Source organism: Aythya ferina (assembly GCF_964211825.1).
Source record: "Aythya ferina genome assembly, chromosome: 14".
Taxonomy (NCBI): Eukaryota; Metazoa; Chordata; class Aves; order Anseriformes; family Anatidae; genus Aythya; species Aythya ferina.
Window position 1 is genome coordinate 1596767 of NC_140312.1, and position 23358 is coordinate 1620124.

The 23358-nt window shown below is 52.2% G+C and overlaps 3 protein-coding genes and 1 long non-coding RNA gene across 18 annotated transcripts in view; 3 read left to right on the forward strand and 1 right to left on the reverse strand.

Annotated features, from left to right (window-relative positions):
- The window catches only part of SHROOM1 (shroom family member 1), a 28359-nt gene extending 24829 nt beyond the window's left edge, over positions 1-3530 (forward strand). For all 10 annotated transcript variants that reach the window (XM_084535813.1, XM_084535816.1, XM_084535818.1 and 7 more), the window contains 2 exons: positions 877-1149; positions 2944-3530. In XM_084535813.1, coding sequence (XP_084391939.1) covers positions 877-1149; positions 2944-3198 — 528 coding nt within the window. In that variant the 3' untranslated portion in view covers positions 3199-3530. The remainder of the gene's footprint in view (positions 1-876; positions 1150-2943) is intronic.
- A 5795-nt stretch (positions 3531-9325) lies between these two features.
- Positions 9326-12988, reverse strand: SOWAHA (sosondowah ankyrin repeat domain family member A). 2 transcript variants are annotated; one of them, XM_084535823.1, is made up of 2 exons: positions 12325-12988; positions 9326-12282 (listed from the first exon to the last, which is right to left on the reverse strand). In XM_084535823.1, the coding sequence occupies exons 1-2, from the start codon at positions 12865-12867 to the stop codon at positions 11185-11187; spliced, it is 1641 nt and encodes a 546-aa protein (XP_084391949.1). In that variant the 5' UTR covers positions 12868-12988; the 3' UTR covers positions 9326-11184. The 2 variants fall into 2 exon arrangements, with proteins under 2 accessions (XP_084391949.1, XP_084391948.1); XM_084535822.1 differs by having other exon boundaries at positions 9326-12988.
- Positions 12989-13035: 47 nt separating this feature from the next.
- Positions 13036-15610, forward strand: LOC311444572. Its single transcript, XR_014697959.1, has 3 exons — positions 13036-13141; positions 13753-14223; positions 15110-15610. It is a non-coding gene; the product is annotated as an uncharacterized lncRNA (long non-coding RNA).
- Positions 15611-20051: 4441 nt separating this feature from the next.
- Positions 20052-23358, forward strand: part of SEPTIN8 (septin 8) — a 36988-nt gene continuing 33681 nt past the window's right edge. For all 5 annotated transcript variants that reach the window (XR_014697961.1, XM_084535829.1, XM_084535830.1 and 2 more), the window contains exon 1: positions 20052-20169. Coding sequence is in view for 4 of the 5 variants with exons in the window: in XM_084535829.1 (XP_084391955.1) it covers positions 20140-20169 (30 nt within the window). In the remaining variant the exon portion in view is untranslated. The remainder of the gene's footprint in view (positions 20170-23358) is intronic.

The window sequence follows — 23358 nt, forward strand, 5'->3', positions numbered from 1 at the left end:
CAGTAGCTGTAAAATTCATTACAGCTGGCAGCGTAAATAAGAAATGGCTTTTACTCTGAGAGGGCTGGCAGCAGTTTCTGTATGTTACAAGGGTCTGTTAATTTCCATACATGCAGTGAGTAAAGGTACCATGGACGTGGCTGGACTCCGGTTCTAGGGGTAGACACAGGGCATCTTGGAAGGGTAACGTGTAGCTTTGAAGAATTAAATAATTTTTTCCCTGTAGAAACTTGGCCATAACCTCTCTCAGGTAATTATAGCCTGCCTTCCTAAAGTTCCTCCTGCTGTGCATGTGGTGATATTTTTCATTGCCCGCTGTTTAACTGCTGCTGCTCTTTATGGTGACGTTGGTTGATTTCCAAAAAAAACTGATATCGCTCTCCCACTCTGCTCTCGGGGCCTCTTCCCACAGTAACACTGCTGTATTACACAGCCTTCCCCGCTTGCTTTGCTACTAGGCACTTTGCTCACTGGCATCCACTGAAAAAATCACTTTTTCTGTGCATGTTATAAACGAAATTCCAGTCAGTTCTTGTGTGGTAAGAGAGCTGTGGCTTCACGGTCATGTCTTAGACAAAGCCGTGTGTGTACATGTTGTAATCTTTGTTGTAGTTTATTTCTGACTCTGGTAGGAAGCTCTCAGAGCTAGGAATTATATCAGCAGTTAAGGCGATTACCAGTAATTTGCTTTTCAGAGTTTGAGAATTAAGTATACCTAGCATGATCTTTCTTTCTTTTTGTTTTCCAGAGCTTGAAATTATTTTAAGTCTTAAATTCGCCAAAGATGACATGAGAAAAATCCCTTCTTTATAAACGACACGACTTCCCTTCGGCAATAAGCCTCTTGTGATTTATTTTTTTTTTCTTCCTTTGCAGCTGGAACTCGTCTCCAGCCTGCGCTCCAAGCTGCAGGCGCTGTGTGAGGACAGGGAGCTCGTCCTCTCGGAAGCCAGCGAGTGCGCCGCGCGTGGCAAGGAGCTGGAGGCCACGGTGCACGACGTCTGCAAGCCCAACGAGTTCGAGCGCTACCTGATGTTCATCGGGGACCTGGAGAAGGTGGTGAGCCTGCTGCTCTGCCTGTCCAGCCGCCTCGCCCGCGTCCAGAACGCCATGAGGAAGATCGACGGCAATACAGATGCGGAGGAGAAGGTGGGTGATGAGAGCACAGGGTGTGTAATTTGTCCAGTCTGTGTTTTTCAAGGTGGGGCTGTGCTCTCACAGCTCTGAACAGGTGGGATTGTACCCGACCTGAGCCAACCACTTCTCAGACAGCGTTTGGTACCAGGCAGAGAGGGACTGGGTCTTTTGGTGCTGTTTTGGACAGTTTGGTGCTGGAGAGCCCTCGTGCACGGCCAGCAGCACCTCTGCTCTCACAGCAGGGCAGTGGCATGGCAGGAGCAGCAGGACCTGGGGCTGAGCTTTTGAACCCGTGACCGCTCCCTCCGGAGCAGACCACAACCTGTGCTTCAGAGGTGGTTGTTTTCCCATTGGTAACTGCAGCGTGGTAATTACCGCTGTCAAACCTTATTTCACTTAGAGCATGTCTGAGCTGTAGGGAGCAGGAGGAAGATGTGGTCGTAACTTCAGATAAAATTTCCTGCAGTTTAACTCAACCGGCCGCTTTTGCTGGAAAATGAGGAATTGTCTCATTCCACTAGGAAATCTTTACAAGTCTGAAATATGTGGGTTTTTGTTTTTGGTTTTGTTTTGTTTTGTTTTGTTTTGTTTTGTTTTGTTTTGTTTTGTTTTGTTTTGTTTTGTTTTGTTTTGTTTTCTAGCTGAGTTTATCCTAGGAATCCTGAGTTTCAAGCTGAGTTTATCCTAGGAGTGGTGGTTTCCTGCTGTCCTCACTGCTTTCAGACATGCTTTTATCAAAGCGGTACCTGCTGCTGTTAGGTTTTGTTCAGAAATTAGGAAGCACGGTGTTACTGCTGGGATCCCTGGAGCTGGGCTGCTGCTGACCTTTCGTGCACGTTGTAGAGGTTTGTTGTAGATGGAGCACAGGGGGCACTGAGAATCCTCCTGTGCAGAGCAATGAGGAGAAGCAGGATCTACCTGCTCTGAAATGTCTGCCAGGTTAACGCAAATAATTCCGGGCAGCATTCCACACCTAACGGACTTTGTGCCTTGTGGTTGGCAGGGGGCTGCCATTTCCGTAGTGTTCTGTTTGTCTTCTTCATGTAAATACATTAAAATCATTTATTCAAGACTTGGAATAACATGCCCGAGAAAGGCTTATTTATGTGCCAATATTTTTTGCAAGTATCTCCCAGTCGATACAATTGCCCTGGCAGCCTTGCTCTTTGATTCCAGCTGCCACCCTCAGGATGCAGGTGGTGGCAGTTGCTCTGTGCTGTTTATGGACTTGGTCCTGAAACCAGGGATTTTCCAGCAGGGCTATCCCTATAAAAATCATTACAGCTGAAAGAGAATGAGCTAAAATGTGAAAGGTGTTAAAAGCCCATAGGACAGGCGAGGCTTGATGCTTGTAGATTTGGGAAAAAGAAACCTTTGATGAACACTTGTCTGCATCTCAGTTATTTTAGTACACCTGCATTTTAATAGAAGGAACGTGGTATTTTTCATATGGCATTGGCACTCTGGCCACACACAACTCAGAAAATACAAAGATGTGTGCTTAAAAAACTGCTTATTGAAAGAAGAAAGATGCAGGATATGATAAAATTAGCAGAACGTTAAGTACATTGATTTTTGTCCTGAGGGCAGCATGGAAGAAGTGAGCCTTGATGGGATTTACTGGGAGTCTTTACCTTGCAAGCCACAAGAACGAGTAATTTAATCTAGGAAAAACTCATGTGGAACACAAAGCCCACAAGAGGAAGTAATTAAACTAAATCGAGTGTGGCTTCCAAATTACGATCCAGAGTCTGCCAGGAACGATGAGTTTTCACAGTGTGCTGCTTTGTTTTTTCATCCCGTTAGCAATCGCTGAACGAGCGGCACAAGCTCCTGTCCAGGCAGCGGGAAGATGCAAAAGACCTGAAGGAGAACCTGGACCGCAGGGGCAGAGTGGTGTCCGGCATCCTTGCCAAATACCTGACGGAGCAGCAGCTGCAGGACTACAGGCGCTTTGTGCAGGAGAAGACCTCCTTGCTGATCGAACAGAAGGACCTCGAAGAGCAGATCAAATTTTTCGAGGAACAGTTAGAAAATCTCGAGAAGAGCATCCCCCTCTAATACCCTAACGGACCGTCCGCTTTTGTACCTGGCAATTTGTGACATTTTCCTGGGAATCCGTGCACGCTGACCGCCCTGGGCTCCCGCTGATGACCTGTATGCTGCTGTTAGTGCCCCAGGACCGACAAGTGCTTCGAGGCTCGAGGCACACTCTGGACACGCTTCCCCCCCTTGGAAGGCCAAGTGACAAAATCCTGCGGTGTGTAGCAGGCTGCGTTTTGGAAATGACTGCTAGGATGTCTTATTCCTCTAAATGTGTCGTGTATTTCCCCTTGTCCTCTGTCTGTTTCCAGATTGACGTGACTGCAATAAAAGAGCAGCACGAGTCTGCACCTCGTGGGTGGGAGAGTGTTTGAAGCGGAAAACCATGCGGGTGTGCAAATCTGAACTGAGATTGAACAAAACCGTAGGGAATGCTACGGATCGTTTCGGTGAAACTCCTGCACTTGTTCCTACTGCTTATGTACGTGACACAGTAAAAATGCATTGCAGTGGAAGAAAATAGTCGTTTTCTTAGTAGTTGCCTTCCACAGGTACCTCCTGGCTCTGCGCAGCCCAGGTGGGCTGTCCAGTAGCAGGTCTTCTTATGAGGGCAGGAAAAAAAATGCCAGTAGGTGTTGAAACCATCTTAAAAGAACATTTCTGGGAACGTTAAACTCTGAACTTACTCCTGCACACTGTGTTTGCAAAGTCCTTGCTATGCTTTTGAAGTGTTTATTTTTCAAGCAACGCCTTTGGGGGCTGTTTCTAAGTAGCTTTCAATTGTCAGCGTGCACAAGGAGTGCTGAGCGTGGGGAAAGCGCTCGGCTGCAGCAAGAGGTAGGTGGGAAGAGCGGAGGAAATAATTCGGTTTCAATGAGGCTTTATGTAATTCCCTTGGCAAAAATCTTTTAAACTAACGTTGTGTTTTGAGTCAAACCAGTGATGTTGCTGTACTTAAAATTTGAGTGATTTTTTTTAAGGTGTTCAGTGAGAGGAATATTCGGTGTGAGCTGCACGCCTCGGTTGTGAATGAGGCAACTACGAATCTAACTCAGGTTTCTTCCATGGGCAAAACAGATTTTCCCTGTTCCCTGATGCTAGGTGTTACCAAGAAATGTTTTACTAGCGGTGCCTCCGAGGTCGCCAGCTGCTCTCCCTCTGCCTTCAGAACGAACTGAGGTGGTGTTAGCTGCTTCATGGGGCCCAACAAACAAGGGTTGGCTCTGTGGCTGTGGGACTGAAGTACCCTGAACACGGCTGCAGAGGTGGCTTCAGAGGTATGTCTACAACGCTCACCAAGTGCAGTAAATGTATTTGCAGTAAAGGGTGCAAGGGGATGGTTTAGAACAGAGTGGTTTTGTCCTGCTGGTCTGAGCAAAACGGATTGTGCCGAATGTTGGATGCGCTGATTTCCTGGACACAAGGAACTCCAGCAAGCAGTGCCCCAGCTGTGCAGCTGGATGGCCATTTGGCTTCAGTTTAGCTCAGCAAAATAAAAAGTTTGAAGTCCCTCAGGTGGCTGAAGGATGGGGCAATGTGTCAGTGCCAGCTGACACCACTACAAAATCCAGACTCTCCTAGACCCATAAAAATGTGTGGTTCCTCTCCTAGCTGAGGGTAGCCAACTAGGCAGAAATAAATTGAAGCTGGTACGTGCCTTGAGGTGCAGGCGTGGGTCTGCACCCTTTAGTTTCTCTTGGCTTTTTCCTGCTTGGTGTCATGGAGAAGATTTTTGCTGCTCCTACTGCTCCCACTCTGGCATTCACAAGTATGTTTCAAAGAGCAAAAATTAAAAATAACTTCTACTCCGTTTTGCAAAAAGTCATGTATCTGTGCTCTTTGTTACTTTTTCTGAACTGTGAATTTCAGGCAAAGTGAAAACGATGCAGCAACGAAATCGAAACCTCTTTGCTGGCAAGCAGAAACGCTTCCAAGGCACCAGCAGGTCCGGATGTCAGGTGGGTCTCGATTTTTATGCTGATCCTTTGTTATAGATTTGTTTCCAGTGGCCAAGCCCAAGGCAGCGGTGCCAGCTCATGCTGGAGGGAAGTCGTGTGCAGTCCTGCTGGAACACTGACATGCTGTGGGCTTGTAAAATCACAGACTGATGGGCAAATACAAACGATGATTTAACCTGATCCCATCTTAAAAGCTTTGCAGAGCATCCTTCCTAATGCATAGGAGCAGCCCCGGGTACTTCTGCTAATGGCCAAAGGCTGCAGTGGCTCAAAATCACATCCGTTACCTGCGAGGGAGAACTTTTATTGCCTAGAGCCAGAAGGGTGAGCAAATACAGCAGGTGTGGGACAGAGCAAGTGGCCAGTGGAAGGAGAACATGCTTTCTGCTCGTTCAGCAGCGCCTTGGCAGCCACTGTGGGAATTTTAGAGGTAGTGGCTCACTTAGGGTTTGATTTAACACCCACTGCAATGTGTGGGAGTTGCTGCTGGATCAGGAGCTGCTGTTTCAGCCTCTCAGGCACTAAATTGAAAGGTTTTTATTATTTTTGTTTCTTTAAACCCTGGCCTCGTTCTCTTCATGGGGGCGTTATGCTGTTGGACTTGTGCGTGCAGAGCTAATTAAGGAAGGGAGGGGTGCAGGGGTTAATGCAAATGTGCTGCAGAAGATGTATCTGGTGCCTGTGAGAGCTGGGCTTAGTAAATGGGAGGATGTTCTCTCTGCTTTGGGGATTCATGGCAACCATCTGAATAAAATTTTAAAAATAAGCTCAGAGCTGCATTGCAAAGCTCATCTTCTGCACCCTACAGAAGCCCACGGCTCCGTGGAAGGATAAGCAGGCAGTGGGAATCGTGTAGCCTCTGGGCTTAACAAAACGCACTCAAGAAGCAGCTCATGCATTTCCCTGTGAAACAGCAAGAAGTATTAAGGGTTGTGTGAGAGATTCTGAAATGTCACATGAGCCTCGCAGCTGAGTCATCTCATAGATAAATCCACGGAGAGAAAGCACGGGCTGAGCCATAGGCTTGGTTTGGAGAAAAGAGGCACTGCTGAAATCGTGTGCAAGCAGCCAGGGGTCTTTGTGGCAGCCTTCTGCCCATGGGACGAGCACAGGAGCATCCCACAGCCCCTCAGCACGTAACCCCGTGTGAAGCAGTCCCTCGTGATGTCCCTGCCTGGCGGCAGCTCCTGACAAAGAGGCCCCAGCACCCGTTCTGGGGGTCCCACTGGCTGCCCCCTCCTGCCTGTGGGGTCGGTGCTGCAGCGGGCACTGAGCGCTGCCAGCAACGGGCAGAGAGCTGCTTGGAGGGAGCATTCCCACCAGTTGCTGATACAAATTTACTAAAAAAACGTTTTGAGGTGCGATTTGGTGGTTTGGGGAGCGCCCTTTCAGGGGCAGTGTGTGAGAGCGGCCTGCTCATGCTGGGTGCTGCGCCGCGAGGAGCCCTGGCAGGTGGCACAGTGAGAACTGCAGTGAGTTCGGTGAGAGCAAACACAAGAGCAATTTATCTCTCAAAATACTTTTTTGGTGCTCATCTGGTTTGTTCTGCACTGGCCCTCTTGCTGCTGGTGGCTACATCACCGTTTGGGTGTCTCCTGACAGAGCGTTTCTGGTCCCTGAGTTCGCAGGGCCCCGGAGGCAGGCCCTGTCCATCACTGTCCATCACTGTCCTCAGCTGCTCCTCAGAGAGGGAGCATTAGATGAAAGGTGGGAAAGGGGAAACCCACCAGGCTGTAGCTCTTCCTGCTGGGGACACAAAACCCTCCCTGGCTGTTTTTTCCTGGCGGCAGGAGGCAAACATTTAGGCACTGCAGTCAGTGACAGAAGCTGAGCCCAGTACAAGGGCTGGATGTGCTTGACGATTTGCTTTGTCTTATAAATTAGTGAAATAAGCCTTGGCCCTGGAATGGAAAGTGAATGTTCCTCATCACGATGCAGAGCTCTGGATCTGCGTCCTGCTCTGCCCCTGCTGGCCCACAAAGTGCTGTTCGTGCCTGTGCTACGTGCAGGCCAAGTCAGTGTTGTTCATCTCTTTATGAATTTATAGGGTTCCACATTAGCACAAATTAGTGGAATGAGCAAAACCAGCCGTGTTGCCACTTTACTTCAATTGATATGCAAATCAGGAAGCAAATGCACCCAAGGAATGTAGGTCATGGGGAAATGTGCAGAGCACAAGAATGGGGGAGCAAGGAGGAGCTCAGGGGGCCTCTCATGGCCCTCCCCTCCCCTCCGTTCGTTTTGCAACTCCTGCTGGGTCTGGTAGTGGTTATGGAGGGACTCTGCTGATGGACGTTGGTTTGGTGATAAAGCTAAGACCTTGTAAAGGCTCCTTTGCAGGACAGGCTCAGCATTGCCCAAGGATTTCATGCAAAAGCTCTTTGTATTCAATACTCGTGAGAAGAGAACTGAGACAGGAAAAGTCAACCTGAACCTGCCCACGGCTGCCTTGCCTCATCCTGCTCAAACAGCCCTAGCCTGGAGGACAAAGTCTGGCCTTTCACAGAGCCACAGCTTGGAGCTTGTTTGTGAACCTCTTGGGTGCAGATTGTTGGGCTGATGCTCCTCGGGACCTGTTGTGCTGGTGAATGGGCAGAGTTGTTACAAAAATGACCTGAGTCAGGAGCAAACAAACATAAGCTTTGGTGATCCCTGCTGCTAAAGTAAAGCCTCCACCAGTTTTGTTTGTGTAGCCACTTCAGGGAGTGTGGAGCATTCACAGGTTACCGGTGCCTCTGCTTGTGTTGCCTACAAGTCTAAAAAATTACCTTGATTTGGATTTAAATACCAACAACTGTGTGCTTTACAGAAGTGAGCAGGGAGATTATCTCCGTATTATAGCTGGAAAAGGGGGACAGGGCAGGTAGGCAGACAGGTCACCAAGGGAAAACAACCCCTGGCTCCTGACTCCTGGTCCTGTGTTGTGTCTGCACCCACCACGTCCAGCTTTAACTCACTGCCTGCCCTCTCCCACCCTCTACGCCATTTCCACGCAGCACAGGCAGAGCCCAGGGGCAAGGGTTTTGTGTTTTTATCCTTCCCTGCAATCAGCTTTGATGGTGCAGGAGGCAGCCCCCGGCTCTGGGCAGGGCCCACAAGCTCAGGTTTGGCTGGCTGTCCCCTCGCGGCGCTGCTGGTGTGCTCAGGAAAACCTCCTGGTTAAACTTCACAGCTGTCAGGCCTTCGTGTCAATGTCCCGTCGTGTTCAGACGGGTTTGGGCTTCAAGGAGTGAAACGTGAGAAGAAGCTGCTAAGCTGAGGGATTCATGAAGCAGTATCTCTGCCAAGATACTCCCCTGATTTGCTAAAAATCCCGTACCGTGTCCCCCCACGGTGTCAGCAGCAGCACGTGACACAAACCAGGAAAGCTGAAGGACGGGTTTTACTTCAAACAGAAGGCAATCTGTGTTTTTGTAAAAAGGGCTGCTTTTACCTCAACCTGAAGGCGATCTGTGCTTTAGTGAAATGGCAGCGTGTGTTCTCAGCACCTCTGAGCGTGTTTGCACCTGGAGGCACGCAGACAGCACTGGGTGCACTGATCGCAGCCTGCCCCGGCGCTTTCTTTTCCTGAATGCCCTCAGCAGGGAGGAGCGAGCTGAGTCATGGCACAGCCTCGCGGGCACAGCCGGGCCCACCCCACCCGCGTGGCACTGCCAGCCTCGGCACCCCCCAGCATCACAGCCCTTGGCCAAGCACCTCCTGGGCACGTGGCGAGGACCAGGGCTCCTCCAGCGCTGCTGGGGGCTCCGGTGTCACGCTGCTTAGTCGTGGAGAGGCCTCGGAGGAGGGAGGAATGCAGAACTTCCTTGATGGGACGTGTTGCAACAGAGCCTTATCGCAGACGTGACTTCTTCTTTCTGCCCTGCCGCAGCAGCGCAGGAGCTTTGAAAGCTTCTCCCTGCTTTGCGAAGGTGAAGTCGTAACCACAGCTTGCAGTGGTTTTCGGGTGTTCTTTTTCTGAACCAAAACACTCCATCCTCACACCTTACCTCTGCCTCAGGTTGTTTTAACTCAAAATTAGCACTAAAAATTCAGCCACATGCTGTGACTATGTGCTTCACCAGACCTATTCATAACAAACCCCCAAATAAGACTGAGTCAATCCAGAGACAGCTTCCAACTCGCACTGAGGCAGCCTCAGTTCTGTGGGCGCCTCAGAGGTAAGGCAAACACACATGCACACTTCCGTGGTTTCAAAAGCTACAGCAGAAAGGTGTTTAATGTCACTAAATTGAGAAAGGATTTTTAAAACAGAGCGACAGACATTTTTCCTGGAACTCTGCAGCTCACCCCGCAGTTTCAGACGACCGCACCGGTCACTGCTCACACCACCAGCCACGGAGCAAACAGAACTTTTTTTTTTTTAACTCTACTCCAGACATAGAAGTCATGAGGTGCTTGGTCATTAACATTGCGTAACACCTTAATTAGTTCAGTACGGAAGCAGACGGGTGCAGAATAATCCCATTCTCTTCCCAGAGCAGCTGGCTCAGACCCTTCTGCGCTCAGCGACCAGACCAATGCTGCAGGGAACAAAGGCAGCGCCTCCACACCCTGCACGGTCCTAGAGTGTTTGGGGGAAGCCAATTACAGACAACAAGAGGAAGCACGAGGCGTAATTCAAGGCTGGAAACAAAAACCAAAATCCACATTCCTGGAGTCGCTGACTCAGAGAGGCAAAGCACGCAAACAAGTGTTTGGGACAGAAACCCAAACACCTGACTGTGACAGCAGCATGGCAAGCACAGAACTTAGTCACCGCTGTCACCTCTGAGCTCTGCAGCTTTGTTGTTAGTTTTAGATGAAAAATGAGGCGGTTTAGCAGACTGTGCAAAGCAACCAAACAGTTTCTCTTAGCTCTGCCTCTTCGTCTCAGGTTAACTTTAGCCACATAATTTAAAAAATAATAACAATCTCATGGCAAATGTGTTGCTCGCAGTTAGCATGCTGTTTGGAGCTACACGTCGTTCTCTCTATATAAAACAATTATAATACAAAAGAAAAGTGAGTTTTAGATCCGTGATTCATGCTGTTGAGATACACGTTAAGAGGTCATGCAGACATCTTATCATGAAACACCCACTGAACAAAGCCCAATCTCTTTATAAATATTTTCATAAGTAGTCCAAAATCAAAGTTCAGATTTTAAATAAAAAGAATCAGATGTACAAGCCTAACTCTGTTTCCAGTTGGCTACTCACACTGCACAGGATCGGAGTCCTGGTTTTCCACTTCATTTTTTTGCTATCAGACATCAAAAAGGTTTTCACTCAGATTAAGCGATAGCACTGCAGACAGTTTAAGCATTCACAGTTTTGAGACATGGTTAGTTAGTACCACCTGGTCAAAAAGTCCCTCAGGAAGAGGAAAAATAAAAATAAAAAAGCTAACCTAGGCTTCACACTGAGGTAGACAGGTCAGAGTGACTGAGCAATGAGGGTGTTTTCTTTTTTAACCTCTTAATCTAATAAAATGCTTTAGGCAACAATTAAGACACGTTAGTATTTCTGGTAGTGAGAAATCTCGTTCTGAAAAAAACACAATTTGAAAATACACAATTTTAAAATAGAAATATTCCTCCTCTGTTACCAAAACATTCAGAAACGTCATAGAAAACTATGCATCTTTCCTCGAACGCAAGCCTGCTAGGTAACAAGTCGTGTTCAAGCAGCCGGCTCCCAGGCTGCTGTTCACAGTGTAAAATCCGCACTTCTTTACCTCAGTTTGGCTCTTCGGCTGAGGAGCACAGACCAAGGAAGCTGCACCTTAAGCATTTTAACCTGTCTACACAGAGTCTGTGGCCTTCACCAATGCATCAGCACGGCACAAGGACTGTCTGTAACGTTCCCTGTGCAGTCTCCTTCCCTCAGGCTTCTGAGAACTGGGTTTCAGCTGGCGGCCTTTGAGCCAGACCCTGTTACTGGCTCACTGGAACTTACTTCTAAGAAGAAAGACACAGAGAGAAGAAATCTAATTTACTTCTTCAAGAGAAGACCAAGGCCCCCAGTCACAGTATTGAACAATTCCAATCCCCAGAAGGCAGTGGCTAGTGGCCAAAGAACAGCTCGGAGACCGGCCGGCGTTTCACAACGACCTCCTCTTGCTCCTCCTCCTCCACCACCTCAGAGAGGGAACAATACGAAGGGAAGCCCCCTCTGGTCTTTGGCTTCCTCCTCGGGCCTGTCGTGGCAGCCAGGAGCTTGTTCAGGGACGAAGGCTTCCTCAAGCCTTTGGTGAGGTCATAGAAAGCCATGTCATCGGATATGACCCCCAGGAACGTGCTGGTGGAGCTCAGGATGGAAGCAGCGATCTTGGTGCTCTTCTTCATGGGCAGGGAGGATCCCCCAGTGATTTCGAGGCTGGGGTCCCCCAGCAAGCGCCTGATGGCAATGGAGGCCCCTTCCCTCAAGCACTGGTGCGGCTTCTTCCCGCTGTAGTCCCTCAGGTCGGTCTTGGCGTGGTAGCTGCGGACCAGCATGCTGATGACCGTCTCCTGGCCGTGCATGGCGGCGAGGTGGAGCGCCGTGTAGCCGCCGTGCGACCTGGCGTCCACGTCGACGTGCGTGCCCTCCTTCTGCGCCACCTCGATGATGTTCCTCACCATGTCGCAGTTGCCGTTCTTGGCGGCCCAGTGCAGGGCGGTGAAGCCCGAGATGAAGTCCCGCCGGGCCGCCAGGCTGGCGTCGCCCAGCAGCAGCCCGTGGAGCTGCTGGGACCACTGCCCCTCGGCCGCCATCACCAGCCAGCGGTGTTCGGCCTCCTCCAGTGGCACCGCCGCCGGCTCCTCGCTGGCCCGAAGCGTCTTGGAGACCCGCCGCAGGCTGGGAGAGCGGCACCCGGCCTCGTCCTCCTCCGGCAAGGGTGACAAGGCGGCTCCGGGCTCCTTGGGCTGCTCTGGGGCAGCGGCTGGTGACGGCACGCAGCGCACGGGCAGCATGCAGGGCTTGGGCACCGGCTCCCGACGGCTCCCGGACCCGCCGGCGGGCAGGGGCACCCCGCCACCGCCGCTCCTCTGGAAGATGCCACGGAGCTCGGACACGGCACGGGGCGACGGCTGCTCCTCGGGGGGCGACGGCTGCTCCTCGGGGGGCGATGGCAGCACCTCGGGGGGTGACTTCAGTGCCTCGAGGGGCGATGGCTGCTCCTCGGGGGGCGATGGCAGCACCTCGGGGGGTGATGGCAGCACCTCGGGGCCCGACGGCTGCTCCTCGGGGGGCAACTTCTGTGCCTCGAGGGGCGACGGCTGCTCCTCGAGGGGTGATGGCAGAACGTCGAAGGGCGACTTCAGCACCTCGGGGGGCAACCACAGTGCCTCGGGGGGCGATGGCTGCTCCTCCAGGGGCGACTGCAGAGCCTCGGGGGGCGACGGCTGCTCCTCGGGGGGCGACCTCAGCTCCTCGGGGGGCAATCGCAGCTCCTCGGGGGGCGACGGCGAGAGCCGCTCCTGAGGCGGGGTCCCGCCGCCGTCCATCGGGACGCCCCCGGGCGGCGGTGGGAGCCGCAGGTGCCTCTTGAGGACAACGAACTTGGCGCCGTCGCGCTCCTTCACCGTGGCCACGGCGTTGACCGAGCGCTTGAAGAGCTCCCGGCGCTCCGCCCGCTCCGCCGCGTCCCCGGCGGCCTCCAGCAGCGGGCGGAAGGCTCCCAGCAGCTCGGCGTTGCGCACCCACCCGCCGCGCTCCCGCAGGAAGCCCAGCACGGCGGCGGGGCTGAGGGCGAGCTCCGCCATCCCGCAGTCGCCACAGGTGGACGGGGCTCCGCCACCGGCCCCCCCAGGCGGAGCGAGGCCGCCCTGTGCTGGGAGGAGGCTGCCCGGTGCCCCTCCGGCTTCAGGCACCTGCGGCCGCTCCCGCTGAGGTGACCGAGCCGCCCCGCCCGCCTTCCTCCTCCTCCTCCTCCTCCTCCTCGTCCTCCTCCTCCTCCTCAGCCCGGCCCCGCTGTCTCCTCCCCGCGGGGCGGCGCTGGGCTGCGGGCACCGCCCGGCACCGAGGCCCCGGCGCCAGGTGAGGGGCTCGGCCCCGAGGCTCCCGGGGGGAATTTTGGGGTTTCTGTGGCCCCGGAGCTCCGGGGTAGGCAGGAGGCAGCCCTCCAGCCTTCCCCGGGTCGGTGGGGACCCCCCTCAGCCCGCTCCGTAGGCAGCGCACACGCTGTGTTGGTTTGTTCCTCTTCCAGCTTTCTAAAATGATCATTTTTGGTTCAGTCTCAGCGAGCTTTGGCTAGCAGTCACCCCGCAGGGGCAGCTTTGTGGTGCACAAAAACCCTCCCTTGTGCTGCTGGCTCGCCTGCGAGTCCTTTGGGTCAGCGTCTCTGACTGAAAATACGTCAACATTGTGAAATATGTTCATTTTCTTATGATGCTATTTACCGTATCTATTCTCTGTGTTTATCTTTTATCCATATCGTATCCACACCGTACACGTGTCCACGTGCCAAAACCTTCACAGCATGCCCATACCTCTGTGTGCATCCGAGGGGAGACACCCTCTCTTTTCATAGAGGGAAGCTGTCTAACTGTGCTGCCGTATCAATTACTTCTGCTAAAGCACTTCTTTTAACATAATTATTGTTCTCAATTCTACAGTTAAAAAACCTCAGACAAATGTCTTTTCCCCAGGGGAAGGAGTAGGACTGAAGACCTGCTGGAGAGATGACGTTCAGCCTGCAAACTTGTTTTCTCCTCGGCTGAGTGTTGCAATTGAGCTCCCGAAATTGATTCCTGAATGACTGAACGGTTTGTCTAGGAAAACAGCAAGAGCGACTGAGCGCGGAATGAGCGGAGTCGGTGTGGCATGAAGACAGATAAAAGTAACTGCACAAGGGTGGAGGAGAAAAACAGAAAGTAGGTTTTTGTTTTCACCGTCCTGGGGCTTGAATAAAATGGAGCATCAGCCAGTGCTAAAGTCTCCATTTTGAAGGCAATTCAAGGTGCGGCGATCTCCACGCAGCGAACCTCTCTCCTTTCCCGTTGGGGCTGACCTCCTTTCTGCCTCTTCGCACCCATTACTGGTGCTGGAAGAGCCCCTTCCTGCAGATTGCTCAGTCTTTGCTTGGCAGCCTTCCTCCTGCTCGCTCCATCTTTGTGCAGGTCTCTGACAAGCTATTTTATCTCTTGCTAACAAGCTGGCACCGAGCCAGTTCCTCAAAATCATTTTGCTGCTCTAATGTTCTTTCACATAATAGCGTGTAATCTTCATGCTGATTGTAACAATTCAGTATTTCCATGTGAATCGCACACCTTTTATTACTGCCTTTAGATGTGGCATATACAGTAACCTCGCCCTCTGCCGAGGGAGCTGCTAGTGCGTAGTATTTTGGAGTATTAGCAATGCTTTCTAGCTTACGGCATCCCACAGTTCTGCCTTGCCTACTGTAGAGAGCTAATCACGAGCAAGCATCCAAAAATTAATTGCTACGCTTTGGTTTCAATGTTGATTTCTTTTCCTTACTAGAATCTGTTGCAGGCATAAGAAAACCTCAGCAGTCCACGATTTCTGCATTGCAAACTTTCAGCCGTACCCTAGGATTATAGCTCATGTCTGCAAATGAGCAAGAGGAGGATGGAAAATAATTCAGAAGAATGGGCTTTTGTGTAAAGCATTTTCTTATGTTACAAATATTTCAGGAGGAGTTGCTCCTGGTGCTTGAGTTGGCTCCAGCACAGCAGGCTCTGTCCTAGGGCTGGCTGCTACGCAGGGGACTGCACGGCCCCGGCAGTATTTCTGTGGGTGCTTGTGGGGAGGTGCTGGGTACTGTGCTTGTGTGGACAGCCCTGAGGAAGGCGTCAGCTCCCTGCACCCCTGTATCCCTTGGGACCCACGAGGGTGCTGCCAGTTCCCCCTGTTTTATCCCCACCCCAAGAGGTTTCCTGCAGAGAGCCCTTTGTGCCCCAGGAAGCCTCTTGCAGTGGCCGAGGTCCCACCACCTCTCTGTGGCCCAGAGGAGGGCTGTTACTGGGGCTGTTCTCCCTGCAGGTCCTGGCATTCCACGTGGCCCCAAAACGAGAAGGCACGGCCCCAGGAGGCTATGAAGAGGAAGAGGGATGTCTACGAGTGCGCCTCGTGCCGTGCTGAGCGCGAACTGGTTCCTCTCGTTTAAGCGCCTTGTTGCGAGGAGCTCCTTCTCCGGGTAATTTTCCAGTGACTCATCCAAGCACCTGCCCCGTGCACGCTCTCCTCGTTCTTTGTGGGCAGGCTGTGCCGTGTGGCTGTGCTCCTTTTCACAGCCTCAGTCAGTAGGCGTGAGGTCTCTTTCCCAACTTCCCTCTCTCCATCCTTTTTGCCAGTGCTGTCCCTTATCTGCCGCTGTCTTTTGGCTGCCCACCTTTCAGGCTGAGTGCCAAGTCCAGGGGATCAGATCCCAGTGAGCTTCTCTTGTTTTACTCAAGGCTGGTCATCCTCTGAGCAGACTGTGCAGCAGAAATTAAGCTTTTTGAATGAATTGTATTAATTTACATAATAAATGAGTTTAGAGCATCATGGGCATTATGCTTATCAGTCATTTGGAATTTCCAGCCTTAAAAAAAACATGAGAAGTTTTACCTTCTTTTCTGTGTCACCAAAAACTTATAAAGCAAATATTTTGTGTGGGGCTATTTACGGAATGCTGTGGGCTGCTTCTTAGGAGATTTCAAGCCAACTGTTACATGTCTTGATATTTCTAATTTACTGGCTGGGACAAAAACAACGTACAGAAACCCACGATTAAATCAATTGACTGCTACTTTTTTTAAACACAAATATTGCAGCTTGCTCATTCTGTGTCATAAGCCTTAGAGAGCTGGCCTCTATTTTGCACTGAGAAGTGTTGCCTTTCCCAGGAATAAATTTCACAAACTTTCAAGCTATTGGCATGACAATGTAGTAAATTGCGCAGAGAGGCTGGGGTGTTTTGGCACCCTGTCAGGGGAGGAAGGTAAAGGTTACATGGCTGCAATTAGTCACAGCATGCAAACCTGGGAAATAAAGTGGGAGATCAAGCAAAGCATCCAGTGTTCAGTCCCTGGAGGTGCTCAGGGCCAGGCTGGAGGGGGCTTTGAGCAACCTGGTCTGGTGGGAGGTGAAATTAGATGGGCTTTTAGGGCCCTTCCAACCCAAACCGTGTGTCTGTGATTCAGAGCAAAGTTTTTTTCTATTGACACTTCAAAACTGAACGAGGTGGTATCCCAGGCCCTGCTCCTTCCCGCGTGGTAGGGCTAGAAGGAAAAGGAGGCATCACGCTGGAAACAAAAGAGGAAGAAAAAGGGAATATATGGGGATAGTCTCGGCTGGATGGCGTGCTGCTGCTGTGCAGGCAGGTGGGGCTTAGGTGGTATTGACTGTGGGTGGGATTTGTCCCCCAAGGCAAGCTTATTTTCCTCTGAAATGAAAGCAGAGCTCCCAGGACAAACAGAATGACAAAGCTCACGATTTTTCAGTTTCTTTGTTGATATTTTCATGTGAAACAAAGAGCATGCATTGTGAAGGGAAATAGCTCTTCCTTTGTTCCTTGGCAAAATGCAGCAACCTTCAATATATAAACAATTGAGCAAAAAGTCTGCAAAGGGGTGGAAAGGGGGAGCGGGAAGAGATGATTATTTGCAGATAAAAGGTATTTTCAGACGAATGAGCAAAGTTCAGCTGTAACTCTAAGACCTCAGTAACCACTTCAAAGGCTCTTTCTCAACAGCAGCCGTTCAAATGCAGCCTTCTGTGCATCTCAGGGTTTGTGTTTATGAAATACTGCTTGTTCCACGCAGATGGTGAAAGGACCCATCCCAAACATCCCCTGTTTTTCAGGTGGTGCCTGTGAACTTGATGGGATCCTGACAGGGTAACGCAAACGTGGCATGAGGTGCAGCGTGGTAATACTGCCCTTCAGCATTAGGAAGCAGGGAAAGTTGGGGCCATTTCCAGCCATTTCTGGGGAAATGGACCTACAGCTCCTGTTGACTTCAGCTGAGAAAGATAGTACTTCTGTAGGAAATCCTTGTAAGTCCCATGCATTGTCAGTACAACCAATGAACGTTTAATGAAGTTCTTGGTGGTTGTGCTGCTAGAAGAGTAACTGTGAAACCGTTTGATTTCTAAAATTACTCAGGAGGATGTAATTCAAAATAGTTACCAAAAAGCTACTTCCTCTGGCCTGTGTTGAGAAATGTGAAAGAGTTTGTTTATCTGCACCACCTGGGTCTGAAGATCAAGGATTTTCCTCAGCCCTGAGGGACGCAGCCATCTTCAGAAGGCCTTGGACTTGCTACAGTATTCGTGTGGCAGGGGGATGATCGGTCACTCAGGGAGGCTGCATGTGAAGTAAAAAGGTCTGTGACAGCATCTATTTAACTCCATTTTCGTTGTTTGTACCCAAGGTCACCACGTGAAGAAGAACAGCAGCAGCTACTGATCTCCCCACAGCCAGAGCTGTGCTGCTGCCATGCCAGCGGTCACGCAGTGAGGGACATCTTCCTTCCCTCTCCCCGGGACAGAGGTGCCAGGATGCTTTCGTGCCTCTCCAGTCCATTGCATGCTCTGCCTGTAGACAATTCCCAATCTGACCTAAATTCACCGTGCATTTAGCAGGTACAAATATTCCACTGAGTTTAGAACCCTTGCAGGAGCACCCAGCTCCACTGCGATATACCTTTAATTCCTAAGTCATTAGGAACAATTTGCATAACAACGGATGTCCTAGCAGTTAAAGGAGCCACTAAAAACTAAAAATTCTCTTGAGACCGTTTTTATGCACCTGGAGCTTTTGAAATTGTTGGAATAACAAGGTGTTTAAAAATAACTCCAAGCTTTTACACCATGCTTGCCTGTGGCAGAGATCTGCCCTATGCTGGTGGCCTGCTAGCAGACAAAGGCAGGGAGGACTGCAGGTACCAGCACCACAGCTCAACCTGAGAGCCAAGCAGCACCAGTGCTGTCCCCTGATCTGTTGCAAGGTCTTGGAATTTCCTTTATGCCTTGAATTCTTGCATCTGGTGTTCAGCAGTGCCCTCTTTAGAGAAGTACAGCATTTTTGCAACTCGTCTTTAACTAGAACAAGGGTATGGATTAGGAGAATTGATTCGCATGTATGCATTCTACTCAGGAAGGACCAAAAAAAAAACAACACACAGCGTTTCTTAACTGCACCAGATTTATCATATCTCAGAAAGCAGATCACTTGGATAACACATCCTCAGAAATGCTTTGAAATTGCTTCAAGGGAGAAAACAGCCTCTCCCTAATCTCCTATTCCTCTAAGTGCTTGCGTTTGGTGACCCTTGCCCTCTCCCTTCAGCTATGTGCATCTCATTTTCATATCCTGTTTTATTCTTCTAGCATAAGCACACTCCCCTTCGGGGCTGAACAGCGCTTCCCAGAGCTCCTGCAGCATGATTTAGGTGGATGCTGAGGAGCCTTGGGAAGATGTAGGGAAATAACATGATCTTGCACACCTGCTGTAGCACCACAACTCAGTGCCTGCTAGGGCAGTGCGGTCTCATTTATTTATATTGTGGTGGGAGCAAGAGACCTTTGGAAAGATTGTAAATAGCTGGTAAGGGAGAAGATGGGAGTTAATATGGAGTGTGGGTCATAGAGTATTATAACGAAGCATAAGTTCTCTTTTAATTTGTTTGCTGAGGTTTGGTTGTCTTTGAATGCTTCTGTCCTGCTTTAGGGCACTGCAGGGACTGTGTTTTTGTGGGTGATGAATGGAAAGGAACTCGGATACTGGCTATCTTTCTTTTGCCTTCTCTTGCCAAAAATGTTGAAATCTGGAAAACCTTTTGAAAATAATTGGAAAAGGCGCCTTAAGCAAGGTTGCTCACTGTTCCCTAATAATCGGGGTGCTGCTTGAAGCTCTGACTATATCATAATCAACTAACAGCTGCATTTGTGGCCTTTGTGCAGGATGCTGGAACTCCTGCTGCAGGTGAGCTGGGAGCACCTGAATAGACGAGGAGAAATCCTGCAGACAGAGCTGTGCAGGTGAGCTCTGCCTTGTTGGGTCCCTGGGAGGCGCTTACATCCCTTCACCACTGCTTCCCTCAGTGCTGCAGAGCCTCAAATGCCCCCCAGGGCTACGCTCTGGCAAGGACATGGGGGCTGAGCTGGTGGAAAGGGTGAGGAAAGCCTAGGGCCAAACCAGGAGAGCAGACGGGTGAAGGTCTGGTGTAGTGCCCAGCTGCGTGACGGTGAACGCGTGGCGCCGGTCGGCTGCTCCCTGGTAGGAGCACTGCACCAGAGGGCACCAGAAAGCAAGAAAAACGCTGCTCTGTGCTAACAGCTTGTGCAATACCAATGGCTCCGGGGCTTACAAAGGTGAGGGTGCTGGAGCTGGCTTCGTGCTTCCTGCTGGAAGGAGCGACGAGGGAAGCCTGGCAGCCCTCAGGTTTGACTTCACCTTCCTGTACCCAGCGAAACGGCTGCAAGCTCCCAGCCCAGAGCTGAGCTGCTCCAAGCCCAGAGCTCCCAGCCCAGGACTGAAGCTCGGCCATTGCCCCAGTGGGTGACCCCTTCCTGTGGGGCTGTGGTGTGGGGGCACCTGGGGCCTTCTGGAGTGCTTGGGTGTGCCTTGAGCCTGGGCAGTGCACACCTGTGAGTGTAATATTGGTGTGTGTTACACATCTGTGTGTTACACACCCGTGTGTGTCACATTTGTGTCACCCCTGTGTGTGCCACAGCCGTGCCCACCGCCTCCATCCCTCAGGGCTCCTCCAGCCCCTTCCCCTGGCTGCCCCCCGCTGCCGGGAGCCGCCGATCTCGGCCCCTTCCCCTCACGGGGAAGCTCCGCGGCCCGGCCCCGCTCCCCGCTGTGGAGGCTCGGGGCCCTCCCGGGCCTGCCCCAGCCCCGTTCCCCGGCCCCGCGGTGCCCGCCGGTGTCCGTGAGGGGGCAGCGGCGGCTCCCCCGGTCCCTCCCCGGTTTCCCCCGGCCCCGTCCCGCCCCGTCCCGCCCCGGCCGGCTGCGGGGCGTGCCCGGCGGTGGCCATATTGGAGCCATTCCGCCGCCAACACCCGCGGCGGACACAGCCCCGGCCATGGCCGCCACCGAGCTGGAGCGCTTCGCGGTGAGCACCGAGGGGCTGGGGGGCACCGGGGGGGACCGAGGGGGACCAGCCCGGCCCTGGCTGCCCTCCGGCAGGGTTTGGGCTCCCCCGGTGCTGCGGCTCCTTGCTGCCGGCCGCTGCCCCTGCTGTGCCCAAGCTGAAGTTTCCAGCTCCAGGCTGGGTGTGCGGGGCTGTAGGCGATGGAGGAACCGCAGAGCACAAAGTTGGGGCTGGGGGATGGAGGTGAGCTCAGCAGCAAAAGGTGGGGACACCACAACTGTCCCCCGGGGCAGCCCTTGCGGTGTCCTGTGTAACGCTACTGGGAGCCTGCTGGGCTCTACTGGTGCCTGCTCGGGTTTTCTGGGCTGCTACCAGAGCCTAAATGTTGCCCAGCCTGGGGGAAAATGGGATTGAATCTTGGGTTCGTTGGTGTGGGCACCTCACCGCCTGGTGTGCTTACGTCAATGCTCTGTCACTTTTTTTTTTTTTTTTAACTAAAAGTTCCCGAAGATGCTTGGCTCCCATCTGAGCACCGAAGGGAAATGGCTGCACTCCAGCGTGAATTCGGTGCCCGGCTCCATTAGGAGAAAATCTGCTTACTTTGTGCAGGGAGCGAGGGTGGGTTCACAGGGATCTGCAGGCTGAGCGCCTCGCTGCTGAGCTCTGCCTTTGGACGATGTTGCTGCTCTGCCCAAAACCTCGGGCCTGGCAGGAGCAGGGAGAGCAGCGTCCTGATCCCATTTGATGCAGGGCAGAGGGCTGTCCCGGCTGCTCTCTTTCCTTCATCCTCCGTGCACATCTCTGCACTGCCGCTGCTCCCCCAGCAGACTCGTGGAGGCCTCGGGATGAAGGTGTTCAGAGCTGTTTGTTCTGTAGGGCTTACGGCTTTCGTGGTGTCACTTTATGGCGCTGTGCCTCTGAGCGTAAAGTCTGAATGGGAATGGTTTGCTGCTGCCAACAACCGATGATAAATTCATTTATTTTTACCAGCTGTTTGTATCTGCAGTGGGAAATAACGTTGAAAAAGCCCCCGCAGGAGGTTTCTGGTGTGCAATAATTCAGGCTATTCAGATTGGTGAAGCTATTTTAAGTGTCCGGCTGACACTGACATCCTGGAATGTAGTGACCCTTAGGTTTGGATAATGTGTTCTGAAAGCTCCCCAGATGCGTGCTGCCCTTGTACAGTCCTCCAGAATGCCTCTGTCTCCAGCACAATCAAGTTCCCTTGAAGTGCTGCTGTTGGAAATGACCAACAAAAGCAAATGAAAGGAAGCTCGCCTATAGAAAGCTGCCTCAGAGGCAGCAGAATCGCACCAGCGGTGCTCAAGACAGCCTTTGTTTCTGTGAATGTCCTGCTTGTGAGGGAGGTCGGCTCCGGCCCCTGGAGGCTGCAGTTTTCTGCTGGTCTGCCCCGGGAACGTGACTCACCTTTGCCGTGGTCAGGGCTGGGTGTGCAGGCATCAGTTCTGCATACCCGGGTGTCTTCCTTGCAGCCTCCTCATCACGCTCCGACTCACCAACAGCCCCCTTTAAACAGCAAGTAATGATTTTGTGTAATCTGGGCTGTGGGTGAGAGTTTGGGTCAGTTATGAAACACTTTATGTATCGTCAAGCTCAGACCTTCTCGTTGCCTCTTCTGAAAAGCACCAAGCTAGCAGAGGCAGGGACAAGCAGCTGGCCTCAGCCTCCACGTTGGGCTGAGGATCACCGTGATGCCGTACGTTTTGAAGATGTCACAGCTGACTGGTGTGCGGGCTGTGGCTTCATGCGTGGACGAGGGCTCTGTGACCATCGATGCCCGGTGAGGAGTGCCCGGGATGCGCACACAGCCGTGGGCGAGCTGTGGTCACGGTGTGGGTGCCTTCCTGCCACCCCGAGGTTCCTTCACATTAGCTCTCGGTCTCTGGGCTTTTATTGGCCACCTTACCAAGAAGTGTTAATTCATAGTAGGTCTTGTCAGAAAAACCACTGCTCTGCACAGAGGAGAGATGAATAACGTCTTCCTCACCGGAAAGACAGTGAGATTTGTTCCTTGCAGCAAGCTGCCGGGCGGCTCGGGGACTGTTTGGCAGCTACGTGTGAGCGTTACCTGCTGGAGAAGCCGATTTACAGCCCTGCCTCGTGTCCTGCCCTGACTTTGTGGAGGGAGGGGAAGCTCTGAGCTGCCCAAGTCGTGAGAAACTTCATGCAATTCTGCTGCTGTTTGCTGTGAGCTCCTGGTTTCTCTTTCTGACTGCAAGGCTTAAACCCCTCCGGTGCGTGAGGGGTCAGCATTAGGTGAAGGACTGTGCGGAGCGGGCTGAGGACAGCTCTGTGTGCTGTGCCAGGGTGGTTGCCAGAAGCCCTGTCGCTGCTGGCCCTAACCCTAGGCGTACATCTTCCTTTAATCAAGCTCTAGAGGGAAATGCTTCCGTGACTCAGTTCCAGTGGAAACTGGGGTTTGCTCGGATTTGGGCATTCCCCCTCCTTGCTTTTTGCCCAGCCGGTGGCACCGTTTGGAAGTTCCAGAGTTAAATTTCCCGTGAATGTTTGTTTATTTTCTTCCCCTCGGTTATTTTAGCTTTAGCTTTCTGAAGGGTTTTCCCTGGGAAAAATCCAGGTGCTCCCCCATGCAGCGCCGAACAGAAGCGACAGATTTTTTCCCCGAGCTGCTGACGTGCGCCAGGAAGCGAGCCCAGCGGGAGCAGCCCTCTCCCTCCGTGCCCTGGCCGGCTCCTCTGCCTGCAGCGTGAGCTTTTTTTTGGGAAGGAGGGATGGGGAAACGGGCTTCCATTGGAGCAGGCGAATTGGTGGTTGCCTCTCCAATCCCTGCAGTCCCTCCCCGGGAGGCTCGCCTGTGCTTCTGCAGGAAGCCAGCCCCGACTGCTGCGACCGCAGGCCCAATTAGCTCAACCACAGCCCGCTGCAGCTGAACGCTTATTCTGGGGCTGTGCGCTGGGAACAAATCTTGCCCAGAAAGAGATTTTTATAGTTTTTCCTTCCCCGCTGTGGCGAATCCAGAGCATCCCTTCCTCTTGCAGAAGAGATGCAACATGTTGTTCTGCGTGGGAGCCGCTCTGAGCCGCTCGTAATCGCAGCGAGCGCCGAGGCAGTGGGTGGAAGGACGTGAGCTGGCAAATGCTGGGGCCGTGCGTGCCCTCTGCGTCGGCAAAACAAACGAAAGCCCGAAAGAATAACTCTTTCAGGAGGCCGGCACGGCGTCAGGACTCG

Bases quoted from the DNA above. Each gene is read 5' to 3' on its own strand.
- SOWAHA (XM_084535822.1), bottom strand. From the start codon at position 12,867: ATGGCGGAGCTCGCCCTCAGCCCCGCCGCCGTGCTGGGCTTCCTGCGG.